Source organism: Corvus brachyrhynchos, unplaced genomic scaffold (assembly GCF_000691975.1).
Source record: "Corvus brachyrhynchos isolate BGI_N302 unplaced genomic scaffold, ASM69197v1 scaffold14, whole genome shotgun sequence".
NCBI lineage: Eukaryota > Metazoa > Chordata > Aves > Passeriformes > Corvidae > Corvus > Corvus brachyrhynchos.
The window spans coordinates 16,423,274-16,447,315 of NW_008239110.1; the positions used below are offsets into that span (position 1 = coordinate 16,423,274).

Below are 24,042 nucleotides of genomic sequence, written 5' to 3' on the forward strand. Positions count from 1 at the left end.
CCCTTCCCAGTGGATGAAGTGATTTATTATGATCTGACCCAGTTTTTCTCATTATTTCAGTTTTGCCCATCATATGCTGCTAGACTGGAGATGAAAGGCTGTAGAAGGCTGACAAGTTATAAAATTTAATCAAGTTCCCTAACAGCAACAGTTCAGGATAATTGTGCTTTGACCTTTGTGGCTGCACAAAGCAGAAACAATTAAAACCTCCTGATTATTTTGTTTCTGTTAATTAATTTCCTTTTGTGTTTATGCTCATATCTAAAGAAGTGTATGTCCATGTCCCATCTAGTACTTGGTACTCTGATCGATTCCAGAATTGATACAGAACTGTAAACTGAGTGAGACTCTGTTCTGCCAGCTGCTAGTGGCTATTTTGGATACTCTCAGGTGCTTCAAATGACATTAGACTTGTTTAAACAAGCAAATCCTGTCTTATATGACAACAAGGCATTGCTGATGAATGATCTGAAATTCAAATGTGTTGACCCTTGTCTTGGTGTGTAAAGTATTAAACAGTAAAGTACAGTTATGATACAAACTCAGTAAATCTCACTTAGGGCTAGCGATGTTAAGAGTGCTTCCATGTCTGATCAGTCCGTAGATGCTGCTGTAAACGGAAATACCAGGATACTGAAAGTACAGTACAGGGCTTGGTTGATTCCTCATTACCTGACTCCTATCTCATGACCAGTTTGTTCATGGGATGACTGTTACTTGCATTTGTTTTCTTTGTCTTCCTCACTCTTTGGGAGAAAGCAATATTGATACCAGCCCTTTGCATCTGTTCACACATTCCCTGTGATATTTCCATTGGCACAGAATTACTCAGACTCTTACTACAGTTTTTGATCAAAATAATGATTTCAGTATAATGCTAATGAGACTTTGTCAACCAGTCTAAGAAAATTACAAGCATGTAAGTGGCATCCTCATATATTTTCAGTAAAGCTGGATTTAGAGTTACAGAAAGCCTCACTGAGGCCACCCTCTCTGCAAATTGCCTGGAGGACACTTAGCTTGAATATTGCATAGACATATCAAGGGATGGGGCACTGTGTTTCACAGCTCCCATGATGTATAATAACTGGTGATGAGAACTCTGCCTCTTTGTAAGGTAACATTTCTCACAATCTGAACAAAAGAGGCCTGCGACTAAAATAGCACTATGAAAATCACTTTGATAAAATTCATGGAATCGTTTGCTGATTAAAGTATTTTAACCAGTGCTACTACATTCTTTGTTAACATGAGCACAAGGTGCAAAAGGCTCAAGGGGAAAGTCATTATTAGCACTGTTCATACCTGAAGGAGTAGCAAGACTGCTTTGTGACAAATTGCTCGTGATGTGAAATGAAATTACCTAGAAGTAATTTTTTAAAGAGCTAGAATTTAAAGACTAACACTTCATGAGGAAAAATAAAGTTAATTTTCTTCTCAATTTTTTTGAATATGCATAGGTGACCTTGAAGCCAGAGCAAATGATTCTGCCACTGGTGGATGAAAAGCTTCAGCGTAGCACTCTTTCAGGGATTGCATTCCAGCCTCCTGAAATAGTAGCAAATATAGAACAGGTGATGCAGGATCTTCGGTCAGAACCTGTTTACTGGAGACTTCCAGAGCAGTTTGAGGGACGAAAGGTAAACCTAAAACTCCACTGATTACTGACATGGATTTTTTTTCTTTTAATCTTATATTACTATTTTACAGTGTCTTTTTTCCCTCCCAATAAGCATGTCTTCACACAGTGGAAGGTACTTCAAAAGAAAATAAATGCTATTCCATTATTAAAAATTATTTGCTCTGTTATTATGGAAATTCAGAAAGTAACATGAACAATATTTTGTGTGTTAATATCTGTAAATATCTATGTTATATTTCTCCACAGGATAAACTTCTCATTAAAATGTTATTTGAAAAATTAAGCTGCACAAATTTAATATAACACTCTTGCAATTTTTTTGTTTCTCTCCTTTTTAAACAGAAAATACCTGACACTTGTACCTTACATAGGAGAAAATGATTGAAATAACCCTCCTTTTGGATGTTGATATGCGCCTCTGTGATGATTTATTTTGCACTTTTGATATTTCTTGGTTTGGAGGAACACCAAGGAGCGTACAAGGAAACAGAGAACATATTGGTTTTAGTGTAATATAATCACAAATTGTTGATGAGTATTTTTGAACATAGCCCTTGTCCCCAGATAGTTCCTCAAGTACATAGTGCTATTTTCTACCACACCTACATTCATCAGGCTGCACATAGGTGCAGAGCACACCTAGCTCCTTCCCAGGAATTTATTTTTAGCTAATTGAAAATGAAATTTCTTTTTGTGCTTTGTTAGCTGACGGCTTACGGAGGGAAACTGAAATATGCCATCTACTTTGAAGCACGAGAAGAGACAGGTTTTACCACTTACTACCCACAAGTCATCATAAGAGGCGGGCCTCCCACAAATACGAGAATTATTGTCCGGCACATGGCTGCCCCTCTGATTGGGCAGCTGACAAGGCATGAGATAGAGATGACAGAGGTAACGTTTCCATCTGCTTTTTTTAGCCCAAAACTTAAGCATGCGGTTCTTTTGAACATTATTACTAATCTGTCCTTTGTGTTTCTGTCTTTCAGCATGAATGGGAATATTATGGTGATGACCAAAGAGGCAGAAGCACTGTGTCCTGGGAATACTATCATGGTAACCCAGGTCCCAACAGGACGACATCTCAGGCAGATTTCACCTGGAAGCATTATGGAGATGACTCAAGACCAACTAGAACCGTATCCCGGGAGGACTTCATGAATGTGTTGTATGATGTTCATTACATTCTTATCAAGGCGACTCATGGCAATATCATGAGGCAGAGCAGGTAACTCTGTCATGCAGTGACCTGAAATAGTGCAGTAATCACAGATAACCTCATAGATCTCCCACCTATTCCCAGCAGAATTTGTATGCATGACACCAGCTATAAGCCACTGCTGAGAAGAAAGAGCAGAAGGAATTAGTGTTTGGCATTGCAGAAGACACAGGAGAGGGAAGTTTTATGTGCTAGAAGATTTAAATCACACTAGGCAAACAGAATCTCTGTTTTCAGGATCCTAGAACAGAAAACACATGTAGGCACACACATTCTGAAACAAACCTAATGTAATTTTTGAATAGAGGTCTACTTTATGAAAACATGATGCTTTATGAAAACATTTATATTTATTAAATATAAATGTTAGCATATGAAGGAATTTTCTCCTGCAAGTGGGAAGTTAAATATATTAGGGTCAGATTCAACATTTTCTATTAAATCTATTAATGAATCAGTTATGCAAGGAAATAAAGATAACACTAAATTTGAAGGGGACATCATGCAGCAGTATGACATCTGCAAATCTGCTGCAATCTGACTTTTAAGTCAGCTGTAAGGTTTTACATTGAAAATAGCAATCAATTGAACAAACAAGGAACAAGTACTTAGTTACCTATTCTTCAAAGAGGAGTCTGTTGTTTACAACATATTGCCAGGTGAACATGGTTCAGGAACAATATTCTTGTTGAGAAATTCTAGTTCTCTATCTGCATATATGAATAGATATGGCCTGCAAAGTGAAAAAAGCAACCTCTTTTATTTCCACCCAACACTAGTAAAGCCTAAGCATCAAGTTCTGGTAAATGGCATTCAAGAAAAAAATTATTAAAGTGCTCAGAGGATATCAGTGAACATCATCACAGGTTAGAAAATATGATGTGTGAGAGAAAATATAAAGAACTAGATATGTTTAGAAACTAGAAATTGCCTTAAGATGCTTAAAATTTTGTCACAGAGAAAAAGGAAAGAATAAGTTCTCTGTTGCTGTGGTGGATAAGTCAAAAACAAAAATGAACTCAAACTACAGCAGGAAGTATTCACATTAAACATGAAAGATAAACGGCTGGGGGTAAAGAAGTTCTAGGAAAGGTTACATAGACTATTGCATAAAGTTTTTAATAATTAATTCACAATATTATTTGCAATCAAAATCTATTGGCATGGACATGGGAATAATCGGAGATAAATTCCAAAGGTCTCCAGAGGTCCTTTTTTATGATTCTGTCATAAAAGTGGTAGGCTAAACTTATTTCTAGATTTTTAAGGTACAAATATGTCCTTAAGAGTCTTGCCTTTGGAGTTTGAAGGTGAATAGTAGGGGCAGATACCATGCAACCTCACAGCACTGTGTGAAAGAAAACATTGTCATTGTTGCTGCTCTTGTCTCTCTTTAAAGGATGTAAGTTACAGAAGGGTATTCATGCAGCTTGCACTGGCTAGATGCTAAATATTAGTAACAGATGCCATAAGTGTTTAACATTGGTTTCATTTATTTTTGGCGTAGTCCATTTAGGATTCCCAGGAAAAGAGTTATGAAGGTAACTCCAAAGCAATGTGGAAAATTTGAGAAGCATATTCATGTTTCATGTATGTTCCTCCCTCCCCTCTAAGCAGTACAGTTCTTAGTTCAGCTGTGGAAGCAAAAACCAAATACTATCTTAGCTTGAACATCAAGAGGAAAGTTAGGGCAGTAAAGCTGATTCTGTTGTGGGGTGTGTGTGTCTCCTGTGACTCCACTAGACCTGCACTGTAATGCACCACCGTTTTATCAAGGCTGCCCAGTAATGAGGAGAGCAGAACAGGGGAGGCCTTTTCAGTTCCAAGGCAGTTTTGCAAGGTATCACTTAAAGAACCAGAACATATTTTTTACAGTATGGCATTTCAGAATGTGACATTTTATGACAGCAGAGCTTAGCAAACAGTTCATCTTGTCTTTCTGGTAACTCTCCATCTGAAGTCATAACCTTGCGTATAATTCTGTATTTGATTTTGGAGGCGGTTATGTTACAATGGATTTTTATGATCTGTCTGGTTACAAACTTAACATTTATCATATGGCATCTGAGACTTTAAGTAGAATATAGCAGGAATACATTATTTTTTTTTTTCAAGTTAGCACCTTGAATGATTTCAGTGGAAGTTTTGCGTAAGACTACAAAATAAATCCCCAAAAATGTTTTTAAAGGTTAGTGGAATATTAGCTTGCATGAGAAGGCTTTTATTAAAAATAAACTGAGACCCTCTAAAGAACAATATTTGTACTCAAATTTAAAGATATGTTTGAATTAAGTGACTTACAATAAAACATTTGTTTAAATAGAGTGTGTTGTACTTTCCAAATAGGGGCTCTGTTCTAAACTAGTAAAGCTTCTCTTTTCATCTGACTGTGCATAGTAGGAAAATATATATAAAGCAAAAGAATCTGTGGATGGGAGGAGGAAAAGATATATATGAAGTATTTTTACTTTTTATTTAGGTTTTAATAGTTCTTTAATTTCAATTGCAAAGTTTAAAAGCTGCAGGTTAAGTGACAAACTACAGGAAAAACACTTTAAAATAAAGTCAAAGTAGCAGCAGCAGTTGGGACCATAAAAATAACTTCATTCTAGTGTTATCACTCTATTAGCTAAACAGTTTACTAGCAATGCTAATGTTGTTTCTGCTTCAAAGCTGCAGCATTATTTGTGATTTAGAGGTTTCTGCTCGGAATCCAAACCCAAACATTTTTCTCCTTTATTGTTCATTTTGTTGCCCTCATTTTCACATTCGACACTCTAAATGGAAACACTGCTTTTATTAGATTTTGTTTTGCAAGAGAGCTGTGATAATAAATTCCTTCAATTGAAGTATGCTTTCAATTTCACCGCAAATTATTTCAATATTCCCAACAGTGATCAGGTAGCAGTTGTTTGACTGCTGCCTAATAGACATTTTCCAAAACTCAACCAAGCCTGACCTTCCTTAAGTAACGTTTTCACACAAACAATAGGTAGCTTTGTGTCCCTAGAGTGTATTTTTATCTAAATACAGCTTTATGACAGTACACAGTTTTTCAACTGTGCCCTCAATGTTGAGGATGATGGAGAGGCAGATTTCATTTTCTTTTCCCATTAAAAGTACAGAGATTTTAATGTAACCTTACGTTGACATATCAGATCTGAATGGTTTTGCCCTCTTTAGTTTCAGTCTTCTGTTTTGACCTGGCTTTGTTTGCTTGGGGTTTTTTTTGTTCAATTTCCCTGCTCAACTGAACCCCTTTCTTCAGGTAATAAGAAAGCACAGGGTTTAAGTTACTAGATTGCTTTGGGGATTTTTATATTGACACAAGGTTATCAAGAAACGTGGGTCTGATCATGTAAGCTCAGTCACAAAACTCTCACCTAGTTCAGTGGTGGGCATTTGCTTTTCCTCCATTCATCCTGACATTGGTGCCTATATGCCAGTGAGCAGAACAGCATCAGCCCCTCAGGAATCAAGGTCTGGGAGTAGATGAACAGGCTGTGAGGATGAGGAAGAGGTGAGCAGCTCTGTGAGCTCCTCTCCATTAGCACTGTGCTCAGACACTTAATGAACAGACTCTTCCCGCATTATTGACATTTATTCAGCCAGTTAGTCAGACAATCTTTGACATTTTATCTTAGGTTAGCATTATATTTGAAACTTTAAAATTTACACTATTCTGCACTTTTTGTTTCTCTGAGGCAATAGGTGTTCCAGATCATAGCATTCGTTTAAGCAAACTAACAAATCCCCAAATTAAAGAAGTAAGCTTAAAGTACAGCATTGTGATACATTAGGATTAAGCATATTTCATTAGATTTTATATTTGTTGTCTTTGTCCATGATGTACTCAACCCTTTTTAGCCGTCAGAATTCATGCTGGAAAGACAAGGAGTGGTTGGGAGGCAGAGAACTTATTATTTTTATTATCATCATCATCATTATTATTATTGTTACAATTAAACAAATGTTTGGAAAGTTAAAATGTTAGAAATATATCCCTTACTGTTATTAGCAGTTGCTTCTGTAGTAGGATTTCATGTTTGCTTTAAATTGTTTGTTCATATGTCTAAATAATCCTAAAGAAAAAAAAAAAGATAAATGATACCTAGCTACTGATCTTAAAATTTCTGCCCAAAAGGCAAATGTCCAATGTTTTTGAAGCCTGTTCTAGAGTCTGCTAGGTTGCTTTAGTTTCTGAGCATAGATTTGATTTTATTTTTTAAATAGTTGCCTCGTTAAAAGCTCATTAAGAGAACAATTTTACTGCTATACCCCTGAGATACATGAACTGGAACTGCATTTAGTTAGTAAGTGACTTCAATTTCTTAATGAGTCCCCTCCAAATGAAGAATCAGATATGGATTTTTGTATGTTGTTTTGTTAGTTTGGCTCAAAAGAAGTTAAAGAAAGAGATAGACTCAAGCTGGAGATTTAGTTAGTTATACTGTTGCCTAGATCTAGAAAATGAGACCAGAGGTGGTGTTAACTTTGTAATTTCTTGGGAGATGCAGAAACCGGTGTTTGTCTCCTGTAGGTCAAGAATCCTACAAGCAGCCAAATGAGACTGTTTCCTCCCATGGCAGCTGACTGTGAAGTAACTGGGTTTGAGTTAGTGCTTGACTAATCTCATTAGAGGTGTTTGCTCCTTTTTTTCAGGATTTCTGAGATCTCATTGGAAGTTGCTGAAGGTGGCCCTGTGTCTGGGATGGCTCCTCAGGCTTATTTGATAGAGAAATGTGACTGCCCATTGGGTTATTCTGGTCTGTCCTGTGAGGTATGGTACTAACCTAACTCCCAGGAAAAGTCTTTGTACCTTCTCTGGTCCATTCATTGGCAAGGTGTGAAAAGTAATTGAGTGTGAATTCATTTCACTGGCAACAACTCTCCTTTAATTTAATTACTTATTTTGTCTCACAGGTATTTCTCTCACAGGGAATTTCAGCCCTCTTTTTTTTATTGCTGTAGGCAAATATGCCACTGAAACCATGGCAATGACTCAAATACTTAGAATACAGGAAAGTGGGCTTTACTGGGACAGCATCTCTGAGGCTGAATTGTGTGACTGATGCTAACAGATCAAGCCTTTTTGAACAGATGAGGGTATAATACTGTTGTAAAATTCTAACTCACTGAACACCGGGAGAAAAGTGTTGGTCAACTAAGTGAGCTGGGTGCTCCTTATACATGCACTCTATTAATTTTTTTACTTACAATTTCATACTGAAGATTGCATATTTCAGAAGTGTCCAGGTGTTCTAGAGAATCAGCTGACTTGTATATACTTTTGTAAAATGGATTTCATTATAGATACCAGAGAAAGTGTTTAAGATATGATATATTGACTGCAGAATAGGAGTTGGTATTTCTGACTGTCCGTGCCCTTGATGATGAGACTGCCAATCTTTCTGTGTGGGGAACACCATGCTTTCATTTTTAATCAGCACTAGCAATTCTAAATTCACTGCTTGCAATTGTTAGGTGGAGGTAGCAGTGAACACCACCTTGAGTAATCTGCAAACGCCTCAAACATCCTAAGTGGGATCTTGTAAGGGTTTCCCCAAAACTTGCAATGGGAGAAAAATTGAAATAAATGAATGGGAAAGATGCCTTGTTATCTGTGAGAACTCTGCTCCATTTGGATGCTGTACTTGATTGTGTTATGCAGCAAATGAGTCAACCGAAACAGTAAGTTCATAGGAAAGGGGTGTAAGAAAGTGGAATGAAGTAACTTTCTTCGGACACTATTTCAATAAGAGAGTACACCTGAATTTATGTAAATACATGAGAAATTAATGGACTCCAACATTTGCTTAAAAATACAGATTTATTTTTTTTTAATTACTGTAGCAAATTGAATTTTTGAAGAAAAATATACGATAATGTAATTAAAACTTTATTTTAATTCACACCCACCAGGGGCTGAATAAATGTCTCAGTTGCAACCTTCATACTTCATTCTTAATTGTGTGATCTTCACATGCTTATAACTTAGTTTATTTTTAGTGTGCTCAGTGAAGGTTAGGGTATGTTCTGTGAAAGTTTATTTAATTTTAGCAGGAAAATAGCATCTGACACCCTGGAATTTTTTAAGCAGATGCTAACACGGTGTATGTATCTGTTTCATGCTTTATGCATATAATAGCACTGTGAAGACTACATGCACAGCAGTTTTTACTAGAAGTGACATTTATATCCCCTCCCCTCCTTTTTTTTTCTCACATCTAGTTGTGGGCTGCAAAAGCAGTGGTAAGAATTTTCCTAATGGCTGCTTTTGAAAAACTTCCAAACTAGCAATTAAAAATATAGTCTGTTTTCTCTTTTGTCTGTCTTATTTCATTTCAGAAATGCTTCGATCAAAATAGGTGATAAGACTGTCAATGGCATATCAGGAAAAAACCCCAGATATTAATTTTGTTTGAGGGTGTACCATATATTTATAATTTGATTCTGAAGTCACTCAGAATTTGTAAGGCTGTGTTTTGTGTCTTGTTTGGACAAGTACACTTGTGGGGATAGAGAGGGAGGGGAAGAAAGGGTATTTTAGTAGGAAAGAATTACTTTCATTTGAGATTATTTATCTAGGTTAGAATTCTCCACAAACCATGAAAGTGAAGACAGACTGTTTCTATGCTTCAGGGAACTTAACGTAGTCTAAGTCAAAATAAAAAGGGAAAAGCAGAAATGAGTTAAGATTAATTCATTGTGATTCTAAAGAAAATAATTGCATTTATGCTTTTTTCCATAACTTAGACTCCTGGAGGTTTTGCCAATGATTATAAAACTGTCAGAGTGGTGGCGTATGAATAAATCCAGCATGTCAGCTAGTGCTTCACTGAAGAATCCTGCTTTTGGTCACAAAAATTTCTTACTCCAGATTCTCTTCTGTTTCATTTTGCATCCATTTTATTACTGTGTGAAAAGTGTACTACTCCTTTCCAAAAAGCAGAAATTGTGGTCAACAGTCGGAAATGACCTCATGAGACAGCCTTCACAGGCTCCTGGCACCACTAGGGGGTGGGATTTATACGTGGGACAAGTGACTTCTCTGTAGGCACTTAGCCCTAATGGTCTCAACTGTCAAAGTGTTCCTGTTTGTGTTTTTATGCTGCCATAGCTGTGTGCTTTCTGAGAGCTGCGTAAGGGCTTCCACAGAATTGTGTAATAAGCCTGAAATAAAGATCAAGAGTTTTATTTAGCATGTGTCAGCTTTGCTTGCAATTTTTGGGTTATTCTTGGAATTTTATTGCCAAGCTGCAGTAGAGGAGACTTAGTGATGGATAGACTTGTTTGGGGCTGATAGTCTCAAGACATGGAAAACCTTTGACATTTTGAATTCTGTACTTTTATGGTCTTTAAATTATATAGGTATAAATAATGCAGCCATGCAGCCATTTTCTTGATTATTATTCAGCTTTTGCTTGTTATCCCATCAGGTAATGTGTAGGCAGATACCAGCTTGTCGAACCTGAAAAACATAGCAGGGATGAAGGAAACAGAATCATCATGCTTGCTCTCCACAGTCCACGCAAAAAAAATTATTTTGAAAGCAAACTGTTTTCTTAAGTAATGAAAGGAATGATGCTTGATGCACAGTGAGAACAGAAAGGTGTTCTGCATCTGAATGAAGGCTCTCTCAAACTGTAGCATAAAAGCCTGAATCCAGTGGAGTGCTCCAGGGATTTTTCAGCCATGTTTCCAATTAGGGCTGGTTCTTGTTATCTCTAAAGTACTGTATATTGTTTGTAAGACAGCTGGAAGCCTGTCAGATTCTTTTCACAACTTGTAAAAACTGGTGATTGGTAAGATGAGCTTGCAGTGCTCCCCATACACAGTCTACTCTGTAATGATCTGTTTTCTTCTGCATCTTTTTTTATTGCAGTCATGCTCTCCAGGATTTTACAGGCTTCCATCTCCACCTGCGGGAAGGACACCTGCTCAATCCTTAGGCACCTGTGTTGTATGTCAGTGTCATGGACACAGCACTATGTGTGACTCTGAAACATCAGTTTGTCAGGTATTACACTTCTAAACTTATGCACCAGGTTAATCTTAATGTGAAATTCCTAAATTGGACTAGTAATCTAAAAAAACAGAGGACAATATTTTAATACAATTTTGCCTAAGAAGCTTAATTGTCAAGGTTCAGGGAGAGTCATAAAAGCAGACTTTTGAAGTTTTCCATTCTGATTCTCTAGAGTTCAGATTATGCAGTACTTTTTCACCCCTGAATTACTGTTTGGGCAAAAGAAAAGCTAGACACCTGCAAAACAAAGAAGCAATGTGCCATGTGTCATGCAGTAAACACAATTCTGCTCTTACAGACAGTAATACACATGACCTGATACAGTAAGACTGAATTTTAATTATTTCTCCTTCTCCAGTAGCTGTATTCTTTCTCATTTTAAGCCCATACATTACTCAGCAGGCATTTGATAGATGCTTAAAGCACGCATTCCCACTGAGAATCATATCAGAGAGAGAGAAATTATGTATTGAAGTAAGTTTGAATTCCTAAGACTGGGAACAAAATGCTGTCTGTCTGCTTCCTTGTAATTATCAAATACAGCTTTCATTCTGTCTCCTTCCTTGGCAGAATTGTCAGCACAATACTGCTGGTCACCACTGTGAGAGGTGTGCAGCAGGATTTTATGGCATCGTCCAAGGCTCTCCGGATGACTGTCAGCCTTGTGCTTGTCCCCTGTCCATTTCTAGTAACAAGTAAGTTCTAGTAACAGGCAAACTCATGGTACACAATTGCCTTTCCAGCAAGCCAGAGCTTTGTTCTGGGCTCCCTGTGTCCTTTTTCAGATGACTGCATGAGAATTGCCTTGTGGAAGCTATACTAAAACCTTCTTATCTACTTTTGCTAATTGATCTTCCTTTAAAAGTCAGAAATTGCTCCCTTGCTAATTTCTGATGAATAAATTAATAAGTGCTAGAAAATGCAATACTCAAGATAATGAGTGTGTGTTATAAAGGTATTCTCATAAATGAAGCTAGAGCAGAACTCAAGTACAATGTAGCCACAAGGGAGCTGCAAAAAGTCTTATGCTCATATATTATGTTGGTATAACTGCAGCACCTTTTTTGCTCCACTATGGAATTTATTGATTTCTTATTTAATGTTACATGAGTTTTAGGCAATTTGTGAAAGATAGAATATTTTAAAAGCAATATAGTTATTGCAGCATAAATTTTATTGGTTGCTTTATGCTAATGAGCCTTTCCATGATGTGTCTGCATGTGTTCCCAACAGATGATACTTTAGCACTTGAGATTTGTTTGTTGTTTTGCTGAGAAGCTCTTAATGATATTTAGCATCATACTGTAGTAGTGCTCTGAACAGGTTTGTGTTTCTCGACTGTGCTTTTGAAAAGCTGGAAGTGTTCTGTAAAATCATTTTTCTGTGCTTTTTCTGGCTTTTAGGATGTTTTAGTGAGGCTTTCAGTCAGTATAGCTGATAATTTAGGGGTTTTCTTTTTTTTCTTTCTTCTTTGTTTTATCATTTTGGACTGGTCTTGGCTTTATTTTGAAGGAGGAAAGTTCTTTCTCAAACAATACTAGATAAAGACCTCATGGTCTTTCACCCACAGCAAGAGTTTTTAAGAATACCTCCAAATCTCAGGTATTTAAAGAAATGTCCTTTATCTCAGAAAGTTATAATGCAGTCTTAACTGCAAGGTTTTCTGAGTTTTTCCCATTTCATGAGCGTTTTCTGTTACAACTTGAATATGTGTTCTGTCTATTAGTATCAAAAAAGGACATTCTAGTTGCAAAGAACTAGATCAACCGAGCTTCTCAGCTTTGCAAATCAGCAAATACATTGGAGAAAACTTTTTATGGTACTGGCAGTATGAAGTGCTGAAAATACTCCATCCTATTTTTTTTTTCTGGGGCTTAGAAACCTTTGATTGCCCACAAATACATGTATCAGATCAGAAAATGCGCAGGGCTCTTCACCTGGATGTTCATGGCACTGTGCTACAAGAATTTAGGCATATTTTCCACACTGTGCTCCTGACATTATTTCAGTATCTTACCTAAAAGCTAACATAAACTCAGGAAGTGGGTAATGCTGAAGTGCTCTGCAGGTGAGAAATGTGTGGCCCATGGGTAGTCTGTGCACCACAGAATCATAGAATGGTTTGGGTTGGAAGATACCTTAAAGATCATCTAACTCCAACCCTCCTGCCACAGGCTGGGGCAAATTTCACTAGACCAGGTTGCTCAAAGCCCCATCCTACCTGGCTGTGAACACTTCAAGGAATTGGGGCATCTGCCACTTCACTGGGCAGCCTGTTCCAGTGTCTCATCACCCTCTGAGTACAGAATTTCCTCCTATTATATCACATTTCCCCTCTATTAGTTTAAAACCCTTCCCTGTTGTCTTATCTCCATGTTTTTTTTAAAAGCTCTCTTTAGGTGTCCTAGGCACACACTCAAATTGCCAAGCTGCCTGAGGGAGAGCAAGCAAAGTGCACATACCTCCTTCAGTCACACAGCCTGCATGTCTGTGGGTGTTGTCACAGCCTTTTGTGTCATGCTTACATAAAAGTGATCATGAGACTCTCTTGTTTCATAAACCTTCACAGGAGATAAGAGAATAACACCTAATCTGAATTTAATAAATACACTTAATCATGAGATAGTCATCCAGTTTCTTAGTGCTGTTGAGAAAGGAGTCAGATCTGAGCATGTCCAGGAGCAGAAGTTCTTGTGTTTTATAGACCTGAACTCAGATGCCTCTAGACAGCATGGAAGGGATTTCTATTTCTGTTAGCTGCAGCCATCAACAACTTTGGTAGCCATATAGTAAATGTAGGGACAGACAACTGTACATCCCACTCGTGTTAAACCTGGATGAAAACACCACTGGAGAGAGGGCAGGGAAGATGTTTCAAATGTGTGTATAAGTCTGTCTGTGCATGTCCATTTTCCAGTCTGATAGAGGATGCCTGAGCAATTGGCTTAGACTAAATGCTTGACTTTTAGATGTATAGAGTGGCATAGATCCGTTCCATAAAGCTACAGTATTAGGTGGAAAATGAGAGTATCAGACCTTAGATTTGTATCTTCTGCAGATCAGTTAAAGCTCCTCAAGATGCTATTAAGGAAAAAGTCTACCTGCAGCTATTTTATGGTAGTCAAATAATCATAATCTACATGAAATACAGATAGCTAATGAGCTATCTCATTAGTTTGCTATGTCATGACTGACATGATAGTATTTGTGAATGGTATAGTGCAATTATTTTTACTTAGGAAATTGTATAAAACTCCACTTAAGTTTTAAATACTGTGTTTACACTGCTGTCCTATGAGCAGTCAGCTTCAAACATTATGAGCTGGGGAAAAAAACAAAGAACAGAAAGAATGAATTGTTTCTAGCATGGATCTATTTTTATGGAGTTGAAAATGTGTTGGATAATGAGTTTGTGAGTAATAGATCAATTTGTTTACATTTTTTGCAAAGGCGTAATTTTATATACTCATTCAAGTACTATTGACTTAATGCATTATAAGCAAGTTAGATGACGATGCTGACTGTACTCTACCAAGAAGGGGCTTTTGGCTCACCACTAGCCACCTCTGTGCTTTTCTGGTTCTTCTTCCTCAAAGAGCTGAAGGAGTTTTACAGTTTTGCACCATCTTAATATTTAGTTCTGTTCTTTTGCCCTACCTACTCTTTTTGTTTGTTTTAACTGCCTGTGCAGGCACTTAGTACAGTAACATTTCAACTAAATGCTACTTTGCACAGTGCCCACAGGTACACAACACGGTCAGTAGTAAAGTGACTTAGTAAAGATAATTTAGTGTCTTCAATGATTAAAATAAGACCTCTCCCTGATCATGAAGGAGGTAGTTTTTAGGGTTTTTTTCTCTGTAGACTGGGCTTTTCTCATACATCCTTGAGAAGATCATCTGATCCTCCCTTTTTGGAAGATTCCACACAGATATGACTTTGGTTCCTTTTCTCCCTTTATATCTTAACTTCAAGTAAACTCTTCCCAGCTTATCTCCTTTCATTCAAAATAAAATGAAATCAGACTGGAAAGTCTGGATGTTCATTAGCACAGTTTCTAAATTTTTTGTTTCACATCCTTCCCAGTGCTTTCTTTGCGTGACCACTGTGAGTGACAGCACCATTCAATCACACAAGCCTACAGCATGGAAGCTGCTCACTCCATCCCCTTGGATACAGCCCTTAGAGCCTTTGTCCAAACTCTGCAAGCATCACAGCAAGGCATTCACAAAAATTGTAATAGAAAAGAGGGATCTCTCACAGGATTTTATAAACAGATAAGAAAATGCTGCCATTTACATCAAGAGTGGAACTTTTTGGGGCCTTTCTGCACTGCTGACTAAAGTGAAATGATGCAACAGAGTAGAAAAAAATTCTTTATTTGCTTTCGTTTTAGTTTTAGCCCTACTTGTGTTGCTGAAGGCCCTAGTGACTACCGGTGTACTGCCTGCCCACCTGGATACGAAGGCCAGTACTGTGAAAGGTAGGATGAATGGAAAAAGCAGAAAGAGGAACAATTAAATGAGGAAAAGGCATGAAGGAGATAAATGTTTTTCAATATTACAAGCGTGTATTTACTGCTGTTTAAATACATGCCTTTGGATAATTTATTTCTTCTTCATATGCTGTTAAAACTCAGCCAACTTGGACAATTTTTATATACACCACTGTAAACTGATAATCAGTGTTATTTATATCACAGATCTTTTCCTAGTCTTGCTTTTTGATGTGTGAGGGTTTTTTTTCCTCCAGGTCTCAGAAGTTAAACAGAAAAATACAAAATTTATCTAAAATTAGATGCCATTCTAATAGTATATCTTGATGTCACTCATACCCTTTGATTTAGTGACTCGTGCCCTCATGGGCATTGGCTGTGAAAGATGGTTAGATATAAACATTTTAGTGCCAAGTTGTGAATTAATAACCTAAACAGCCTCTGTTGTCCCATCCATCACAACGCTGAGGGATTAAGATGATCAAAATTGGCAAATGTCTACCAGGAGATTTCATGTCTGATATGAAACACAAGTGGCTAGGTCTATAGGCCAAACTATGATAGTGGAGGAATTTTTTTGTTGTGGTGTATCTGAAAACTGTTAGGGATGTGGAATCACTTTTGCATACCTCCTCCATCCAGACTGTCCTGATTGGAAGTCACTTTGTTGGACCGTTTGCAATATTTCTCTCTTGTTCATGAAGCAACAAAGATTTTTTTAAATGGTTCATGAATGTTCATATAAATTACATTTAAAATACTGCCAAGTATTCTTTGTGCACTACATCTCAGTTGGACAAATCTTGTTTTGTATTTGCAATGTCTAGATGTTCTTCTGGCTACACAGGAAATCCACAAATTCCAGGAGGGTCCTGCCAGGCATGTGAGTGTGATCCATATGGTTCCCTGCCTGTCCCCTGTGATCCTGTCACTGGACAGTGCACTTGCAGGCCTGGATTCACGGGGTGGAAGTGTGCTGGCTGTGAACATCGGCATGCGCGTCACGGCATGAAATGCGTTTGTACGTATACTAATGTAATTCTGGCTAACTTTTGGTTGTGTTTGTCGTATGTCAGAAATTCAAACCTGCTTGTGTAACAGTGAGTTGTGTGGGTTTCTTTGAAAATAATCGCCAGGTTTCTTACTACTTTGGCATCCGGTCCGTTTTTTTCCACAAGCCTTGAGATGTTAAGAAAACTCTCAATAATTTTTAATATTATCACTGAAAATTGAAAACAAAACTTTGAAGGATTTCTTTTTGGCTTTTTGGAGTCTGTAGTTTTGCTAAAGGTTGTCTCTGGTGTTGTGACAATATTTGCTCTTGGTGAATTTTTAGTGTTGTCCTAAATGTTTAACCAGCAATTTCAATGCTCTATACCATGAGGCACATGCAGAATTTTTACTGAGGTTTACTTGACCATGTTGGTTCAACGACCATCCATTGGAATTTAAAAGATGTAAGGAATGACAGTACATTATATCCAGCAAAGAACTTCTTTTGTTAAAAATAGAAAACTGATAGCCTAAACCACCAATTTATATTTTATTAAAGTAGTGGTATCTTTGTCCTACCCTCAATTTTGATACATGCCAAGTGATTATCTTGTATTTTTGTTTGGAATTTTTTTCATTAATTTGGATAATGCTTGTTTTGAGCCCACAATCTCATATCATATAATGTTGTATGCTTATATTTTATATAAAAAAGAAAAGTAGCAAAATGTTTCTAGAACACTTGGTGAGCCCTGACTGAAGTAAGGCATTTTCTTCTTCCACATCTCCCCCAGATGTGTTGGGACTAACCTTATAGTGATTTTTTTTTTCCTCTTCAATGCCATGATTGTTAAATTTAAAGTAGAATACTGGTAGAGTTCCAGTAAGTCCACAGAATATAATATTTATTAATCTCTGCATATTTGAATATATTGTCAAGGCACAGTGAACTGGTTCACATGTTTTATCGTTAATTGGAGCTTTTTCATGGAGAGTGGGGTGTCTATGTGAGGGATGTGTAACATCAAGAAAAGTAGGTACCATCTACTTTTTTTTGGTTTTGCTTGTCCAAAGAATTAATTTCTTTTGTGCCTTAACACCCAGAGGTGCACAGCTCTCTAGTATTAAAATCAAATGGTAAAGTAAAAACAAATTGCAAACATTTTAAAAGCAAAATGGAAAAATAAACAAAGAAGTGCTTAAAATGTCTGAAGGCATCATATAAGTCAAGAATGGAATGTATGGCTTCCTGGAGTGGTTAAAGAGGAAGATATTAGGCACATAGGGTCAGGAGGTACACAATGCAGAACATTTTTTCACTGAACTTAATGGCTGTGATCAGCTCTCAGTCACCAGGATTCAGCAGAACTAAGCTTCTGAGTAAGTCTATTGAAATCAGTGCTTTTGCATTAGTCCTGTATCCCAGGTGGAGATTATAGATTTCTGGGAATATGGATATAACTGCTTCTATTTCTTCACTATTAACAACATGGCATTGATTCATTGATTAAAAGCTTAGTGTACTCAAGGAAAATAAACTTCTAATGTCCTACAGTGTGATGCATTTTAGGACCTAATTCTGAACTTGGTATCTTAAGCTCTGTTTTGAACTACAGCAAAATGATTGCAACTGGAGTAAGTAGTCTCGTTGCTGAAATAACTATGGTTTGAGTTCCATTTTGTGCTCTATGTGCCAAGGAGAATTGTAATTGCAAGTGAAGTCCATAAGTGTTACAGCTACAAAATTTTAAAATAAGAACTGTGTTTTCCAGAGTGGTATGTACATGAAAATTACTTCATTTTTCAATATCCTGAATAGCTCTTACATTATTGCCAGTATTATCCTATTTTTCCAATCTCAGGCATGACTTAGTATGTTTTTATTAGTCTTTTACTTTGTCAGTATTCTGAAAAGTCTTTTGGGTATCCAGGATGACAGAGTTTCATTGTACAAAACAGCCCAAGTGCAAGTTATCATTTATAATGGTTTTCCAATTTGTTAATCAGGCTACTTCATTGTGTGGATAATAAGGTTAAATATCCTCTTTGTGAATGGAAAAAGCTGTTTGCAGGCCAATGAAATTTTCCACCTTTTTGCTTTGAAAGATGTTATTTGCTATAATCTCTGATTGAACTGCAACATATTTGAATGCGGGTGTTGAAATATATCTAAGCTATCTTTAGTGACATTTTAAGTAAGTAATCAGTTTTCACCAGAAAAACAGCCTTTCACATGTGCATATGGACATTTCATTTGACCACTAGAAGTGAGGAAACAAATGAGAAGATTTCTTTTCTTTAGTCATAAAGATAAGAGCCACCTATAGAAACAGATGGGAGGTACTTTAAATCTCCCTGTCACAGAAACTAGTTTTTTACTGTTGATACCGTATCAATAACAACCATGTCATAAATTGCAAAAACTGCAGTTAAATATTTCAGTAGACACTTTATGCGCCTATTAGCTCTTACTATATGATATTCCTCTTGTTTAAAGGTTCCTCAACACCCATATTTACTCCAAACCTGTCTTTGCTAGTGCAGTGCAATACCCCTGACATGGTAGAAAATAAGCCAGATCAAACATCTTTGTAGCCTGTGTTGGGCACAAGGCTGTGGCAAAGGGAGTGTGGCAGGCATAGATTTGGTGGGAATTTGCTCAGGGTAAACAGTGTGTGGTATGTCACAGGCTTCAGTGTGCAGCTGTTGGTAAGGATTCGTTGCTGCAGCCCCTAATGTGCTTTAATAGTCATTGTCCTGTCAAAGAACCATTAGAAACACCTTTGGGGCAACTTTGAAGTTTTCCTTCCTTGCTTTCAGAATATTGAGCTGTTCCAATCTGAGTTTAATGCAGCTGAGAATTTGATTCTGTTTACAATATATTTTTACTTTCTTATATCAACCAGTTGGAAAATACTCAGTAAATTCCCTTCTGACCAACTTCGGTTGTAACAAAGCCTTAAAAGTAAAAACAGTGGTACTATTAATGTACAGAAAATTCGTGTCAAGAACAGAACCCTGTTTGCATTCAGTACTTAAAATGAGCTGAATACATGTACCTACTTTTGCTCATTTGCGGTGCCATTTCAGCTACTGCAATTGCATTGTACCTGTCAAAAGTGTGAAGAACACCTAGTTAGGTTGTAAAGTGGTCTCACTTAAAGAAAATATGTGCAAATACAGTCACCCATGTTTGAAAAAATGTGTTTGTAAGCAGTATAAGACATAGTGTGATTAAGCTGTCCTGTTAGTATGGTATAGTTAATGTTTAAGAAAGTGAAATTTTATTTTGAATATTTAACAAAGAATAACCACCTGAGTAATGAATTTTTGGCAAATTCTATAAAAGGTCACTACACAGTATGACCTGAAAAACCAAATAATGCATATTTAAATCAGATCAGAGAGGTATTTTAGCCAAAATATTGTAATGCGTTCTTCTTTAAATATAACAATTTGATTTTAACATAGCTCTTATCATAAGTGTTCTAAAGATTTTTTAAGTGAAGATTTCTAGTGAAAAGGTGGGGGGGAAGAAAAGCAAAGAAGCATGCATGTTCACTAAAGTGATCTATTTCTGATATAGCTGAAAATCTGTCTTACCGGGTTCTTATTTTTTTCTCATAATGTGTCATTTTTCAGTTGCTTAGTACATGTCACTTTTCAGTGCTGTGTTATAACAGTTATATTTTAGAGAGCTACAGGTAAAATAGAATCTATTTTTTTTTTAAAGCCACTGCTTAAAGGGGAAGATTTCGCTTACTAATAAATAACAATGGTAAGGTAATTATATGTGCATAGCACAGACAGAATTCTATTCCCATTATATTCTTGGAACAGAACAATTTTGTTTTCTCTAGGATGCCATCAGGGAACGAAAAATTATGTCCAAAAAGTAGATTTTCTTTTTTAAAACAAGTAATACAAGGGTATGGTCTACTACACATCATAAAAATTCTAATTTTTGCATTAGTATGGCTAGTAGCTGGGTTATTTCCCCAGCTAACATAACCATCTAGGTTGTCCTCTACAAATATTCGTAATACTCTGCTGATGAATACTTTCTTACAGTTTTTGGATTTAAGTAATTTACTTTGTAGGTTCACTTTCCCTTCTTTTTTGCAGAAGTCAATAGCCAATAAAAAAATAGGTGTGGTTGCAAACTAATTTTAATAATGCTGCCAGCATCATTGTATACTGTCAAGGATGACAAAAGTTGTCTCAAATCTTCTCTCAGATTTTGAATCAAGCCTGTAGCAATCGTATTTTCTTAGAAATAGTAATCCTCTTGTGTGTTTTTTGTTACACCTTGTGACATTCCACTTCACTTCAGTTGTAGAGTTTGTAGCACATAAAATGAAGAAGCCTAGATTGCAATGTTATTGGAACAGTGACTATGCTCACTGCTGTGCCATATTTATGGAACGAAATGATCCTGGTGAGAACTTCAAGGCTTTATTGTTGTGTGGCTCTATATTATATGGCAAGTCAGAACTCACCTTCTAATCCTTTCAGGGTATCTGTCATAACCACAACGGAGACTTCTAAAGAAAGGTCTTCAATGTTTTGAGCTCTTTTGCAACACAAACTAAAAACCTTTCCTTGGATGTATGCTCCTGTCACAAATGTTCCTTGGGGTCAAGCAAAAGCCTAAATGTAAAGCCGTTGATGTGACTGAACAGGAAGCACTCATGACACAGGGAGATCAAGCAGATATTTAATTGTTAGGAATTTTTCCTTAACTCAGTCTTGTGGGGAAAAAAAAAGAAAAAACCCTCAGCCTTGCTGCAGTCAACAAACTTTCATCTTTATAAATTTAAATATTCAATATTGGTAGAAGGAGAAAATTATATAATGAGATTCCTTTAATGGCAAGTCTTGGGCACTTAAGTATTTGCACTCAAGTCTGATGCTTGCAATGAGAGGGAGTTTTTTTCCCAGCTGCCAGTCAGTCCTACACCAAGAAGAGCAAGGGAGGTCCCAGCCACTGATCCTGGAAGAATCAAGGTTTTCCCTTTTAAACAGTGAGTAGCTCCCATGATCTCAGCCCTTCCAAATTCAGAACTAGGCAGAGATGCTGTCTCTGTCAGAAGTAGATCTTGTAGAATCTGTGAAACTAAGCCTCTCCCAGCTCCTACACAGTGCTTATTGCAGCAGGAGCTTGGAGTTTCTTTTTGCAAGACTTTACAGAGTGAGCTGAAAAGAAAGATCCTGTGTCTAACACCATATCTATGAAGCCTTGGACTAGCTTCTGCAGTGTTCTGAGTTTCATAGAAGTTGTTGTCCTTGTATCTCAGCTGTAAGAATTCAATTTACCTCCATGTTGGACAACTCCTTCTCTGGCTGCATGGGCTCAATTAGGACACTCCTGCTTGGCCTAGCAGCTGATATGCTATTACTTGTTCTCCCTTTTTGTGATACGTGAGCTCCTGTTGAGTTTAGACCCACAGTCCTGACTTTCACCCAACTCAAGCAGTCTTTAAACTCAGCTACTACTGGTATGTATCAAAACCAGCAGATGACGATTTATAGATAATAAAAATCAGAACTAAACCTGAGTAGGTATTTTAGACCCTGATCTAGATATGAATTTTACCAGGTTTTAGAGACATATTGATCATGTAAGCTACCTGAAACTAGCAGCAGTGGCAAGGAAGCTAAAGCTTTCAGCTCTCTACTGGGGTTCTGTTTTGGAAGGCACAGGAAGGCTATTTTATTATTTGGTGTGAGACTAGTGTCAAAATGGGAAAAATTAGGTAATAGTCAACAGATTAATGAGTAGTTCAACACTTCATTGTGAGGCGACACGAAGCTGATACTGAAGAGTCACTGACTGTCATAGGATACCACCTCCTATCAGAGATTGCATGGTTGCCCTTAGACCAAGAGTTAGCTAGTCATAACACAGTCTTCTGAATCTTCACAGAAATGAATGTATTAGAGCAAAATAGTGTCAGATAATCACTCAATTGGAGAAACATATTGTGATTCAGATGTGGTTCTTTTATAGTTCATTATCTCTCTTTGTAAGATGGAATAAATGGTTAGATGTCTGTAAACTTAAAAGAATTTCTTTTGGCATGCATACTTTGGACATGCTTCTCACAAGAGGTAAGTGCATGGAAAAGTGTGGTGAAAATGGAAAATTTGCATTAATTGCTTGTTGAACTATTGTAATATTGATTGCATGATTTGCCTCTTACATGCTTGCACTGCTGTAATGATCTGAATTTAGTCCTGCATTTGTTAATATTAGACACAAATTTATCCTGACAGCTTTATAGATAGACACATAAGTATTTAGTCTTGCAAAATATAATCATGCTCTTGAAATATTTCCCATAGCTGCAGTACATTACAGACTGCATACTGGAGTAGCTGAGTCCTGTCTCATCTACTCAGCTGTGGTCTCACTTGATGCAGTTCCTCTTTTCAACCTGATTATTGTTCAAGAGGTGTTAATTTATACTGAATGCTCACTTATCGATTGCTTACTCATTGAGAATACTTCATCTCTTCATGGGCTGTTCACTTTTTTCTTATTGGTGTGAACTGAGTTTGTCTTTAACACATAACAAATTTTTACAATTTATTACCAACCACTAGGTGAACTTTGAAGGTGAATAGATTTCACTTGTTTCATAAGTAAAATAATATATCAGAAAAAAAACCACAGCAAAAACCAGACTATAGAGGCCAACTCTATTCAGGTCCAAGATCATTTATTTTCGTCCTGCAAAATGATTATCAGTTCTCCTTACCTCCTTGATCAGCTACAGAACAGGTGTTTGTTATATAAAACACTATTTGCTGTAAAACTTGCTTTTCTTTTAATTCTCTCAGGCTTCTAAAGGCAAGCACACAGATGGCAAGAACTGGGATGATAATAAGTTGGGGGGGAGGTTAAATTTCATGTAGAGGCATAAATCAGAATGTATCATGCCCACAGTTATTGACTGCAGTTCCAGTGCAGTTCAGCTTATGTAACAAAATACTGTGAAACAGGAGGAAGAAGTCTGCAAATGGAAGCAATGAAAATGCAAAAGGAAGTCTTAAACTAACAATAGTATCTAGCTTTCTGCACCCACTTCTTACTACACTAATCCAGTGTCTACCTTGTCTCCTTTTCAATCATCACTTGAGTTTCATGGTGGACTAAAATAATTTTCTTTTTTTTTTTTTTTCTCTGTATTTGACTCCACACTTTGTCATTGCTATATTGAATAGTCAACAGAATAAGAACCATATTTAGGTAACTGTGAAAACTTTAATGAACAGAAAAAATTTAATCTATATGAAGAATAGATTTCAGGGAAAAAAGAAGTAATTCTCTTTTGAAAACTACTTCTCTTTTCTACAAAAACATACACTTTGCTTAGTGGGGGTTTTTTAGCTATTAAACTGCCTAGCTTTGCTGAAATAAATAATTACACACTTGTAAAACTTTAGGTACAACTCTCCATGTCTCTTAACATCACCAGTGAATTCATTGTTTCACAGTTTGCTTCATCTCCTGAGATGTTTGTGCTTGCCAGTTCTGTGTAGTCTTTATGCAGAGAAACAGAAAGGTATTCCCATAACTCTGTTCTAAAGGATGAAGAATTCTCCTGTCTGCTGCATAAATGATATGAGATGAGAATTTCTTGTGATAGTTAATCGAAAGC

General features: G+C 36.8%; 1 protein-coding gene across 3 annotated transcripts in view; it reads left to right on the forward strand.

The window, feature by feature from the left end:
* Positions 1-24,042, forward strand: part of LAMA2 (laminin subunit alpha 2) — a 263,456-nt gene that overhangs the window by 153,030 nt on the left and 86,384 nt on the right. For all 3 annotated transcript variants that reach the window (XM_017739565.1, XM_017739567.1, XM_017739566.1), the window contains exons 24-31: positions 1,461-1,640; positions 2,348-2,536; positions 2,632-2,870; positions 7,524-7,641; positions 10,747-10,881; positions 11,461-11,585; positions 15,287-15,373; positions 16,213-16,406. In XM_017739565.1, coding sequence (XP_017595054.1) covers positions 1,461-1,640; positions 2,348-2,536; positions 2,632-2,870; positions 7,524-7,641; positions 10,747-10,881; positions 11,461-11,585; positions 15,287-15,373; positions 16,213-16,406 — 1,267 coding nt within the window. The remainder of the gene's footprint in view (positions 1-1,460; positions 1,641-2,347; positions 2,537-2,631; positions 2,871-7,523; positions 7,642-10,746; positions 10,882-11,460; positions 11,586-15,286; positions 15,374-16,212; positions 16,407-24,042) is intronic.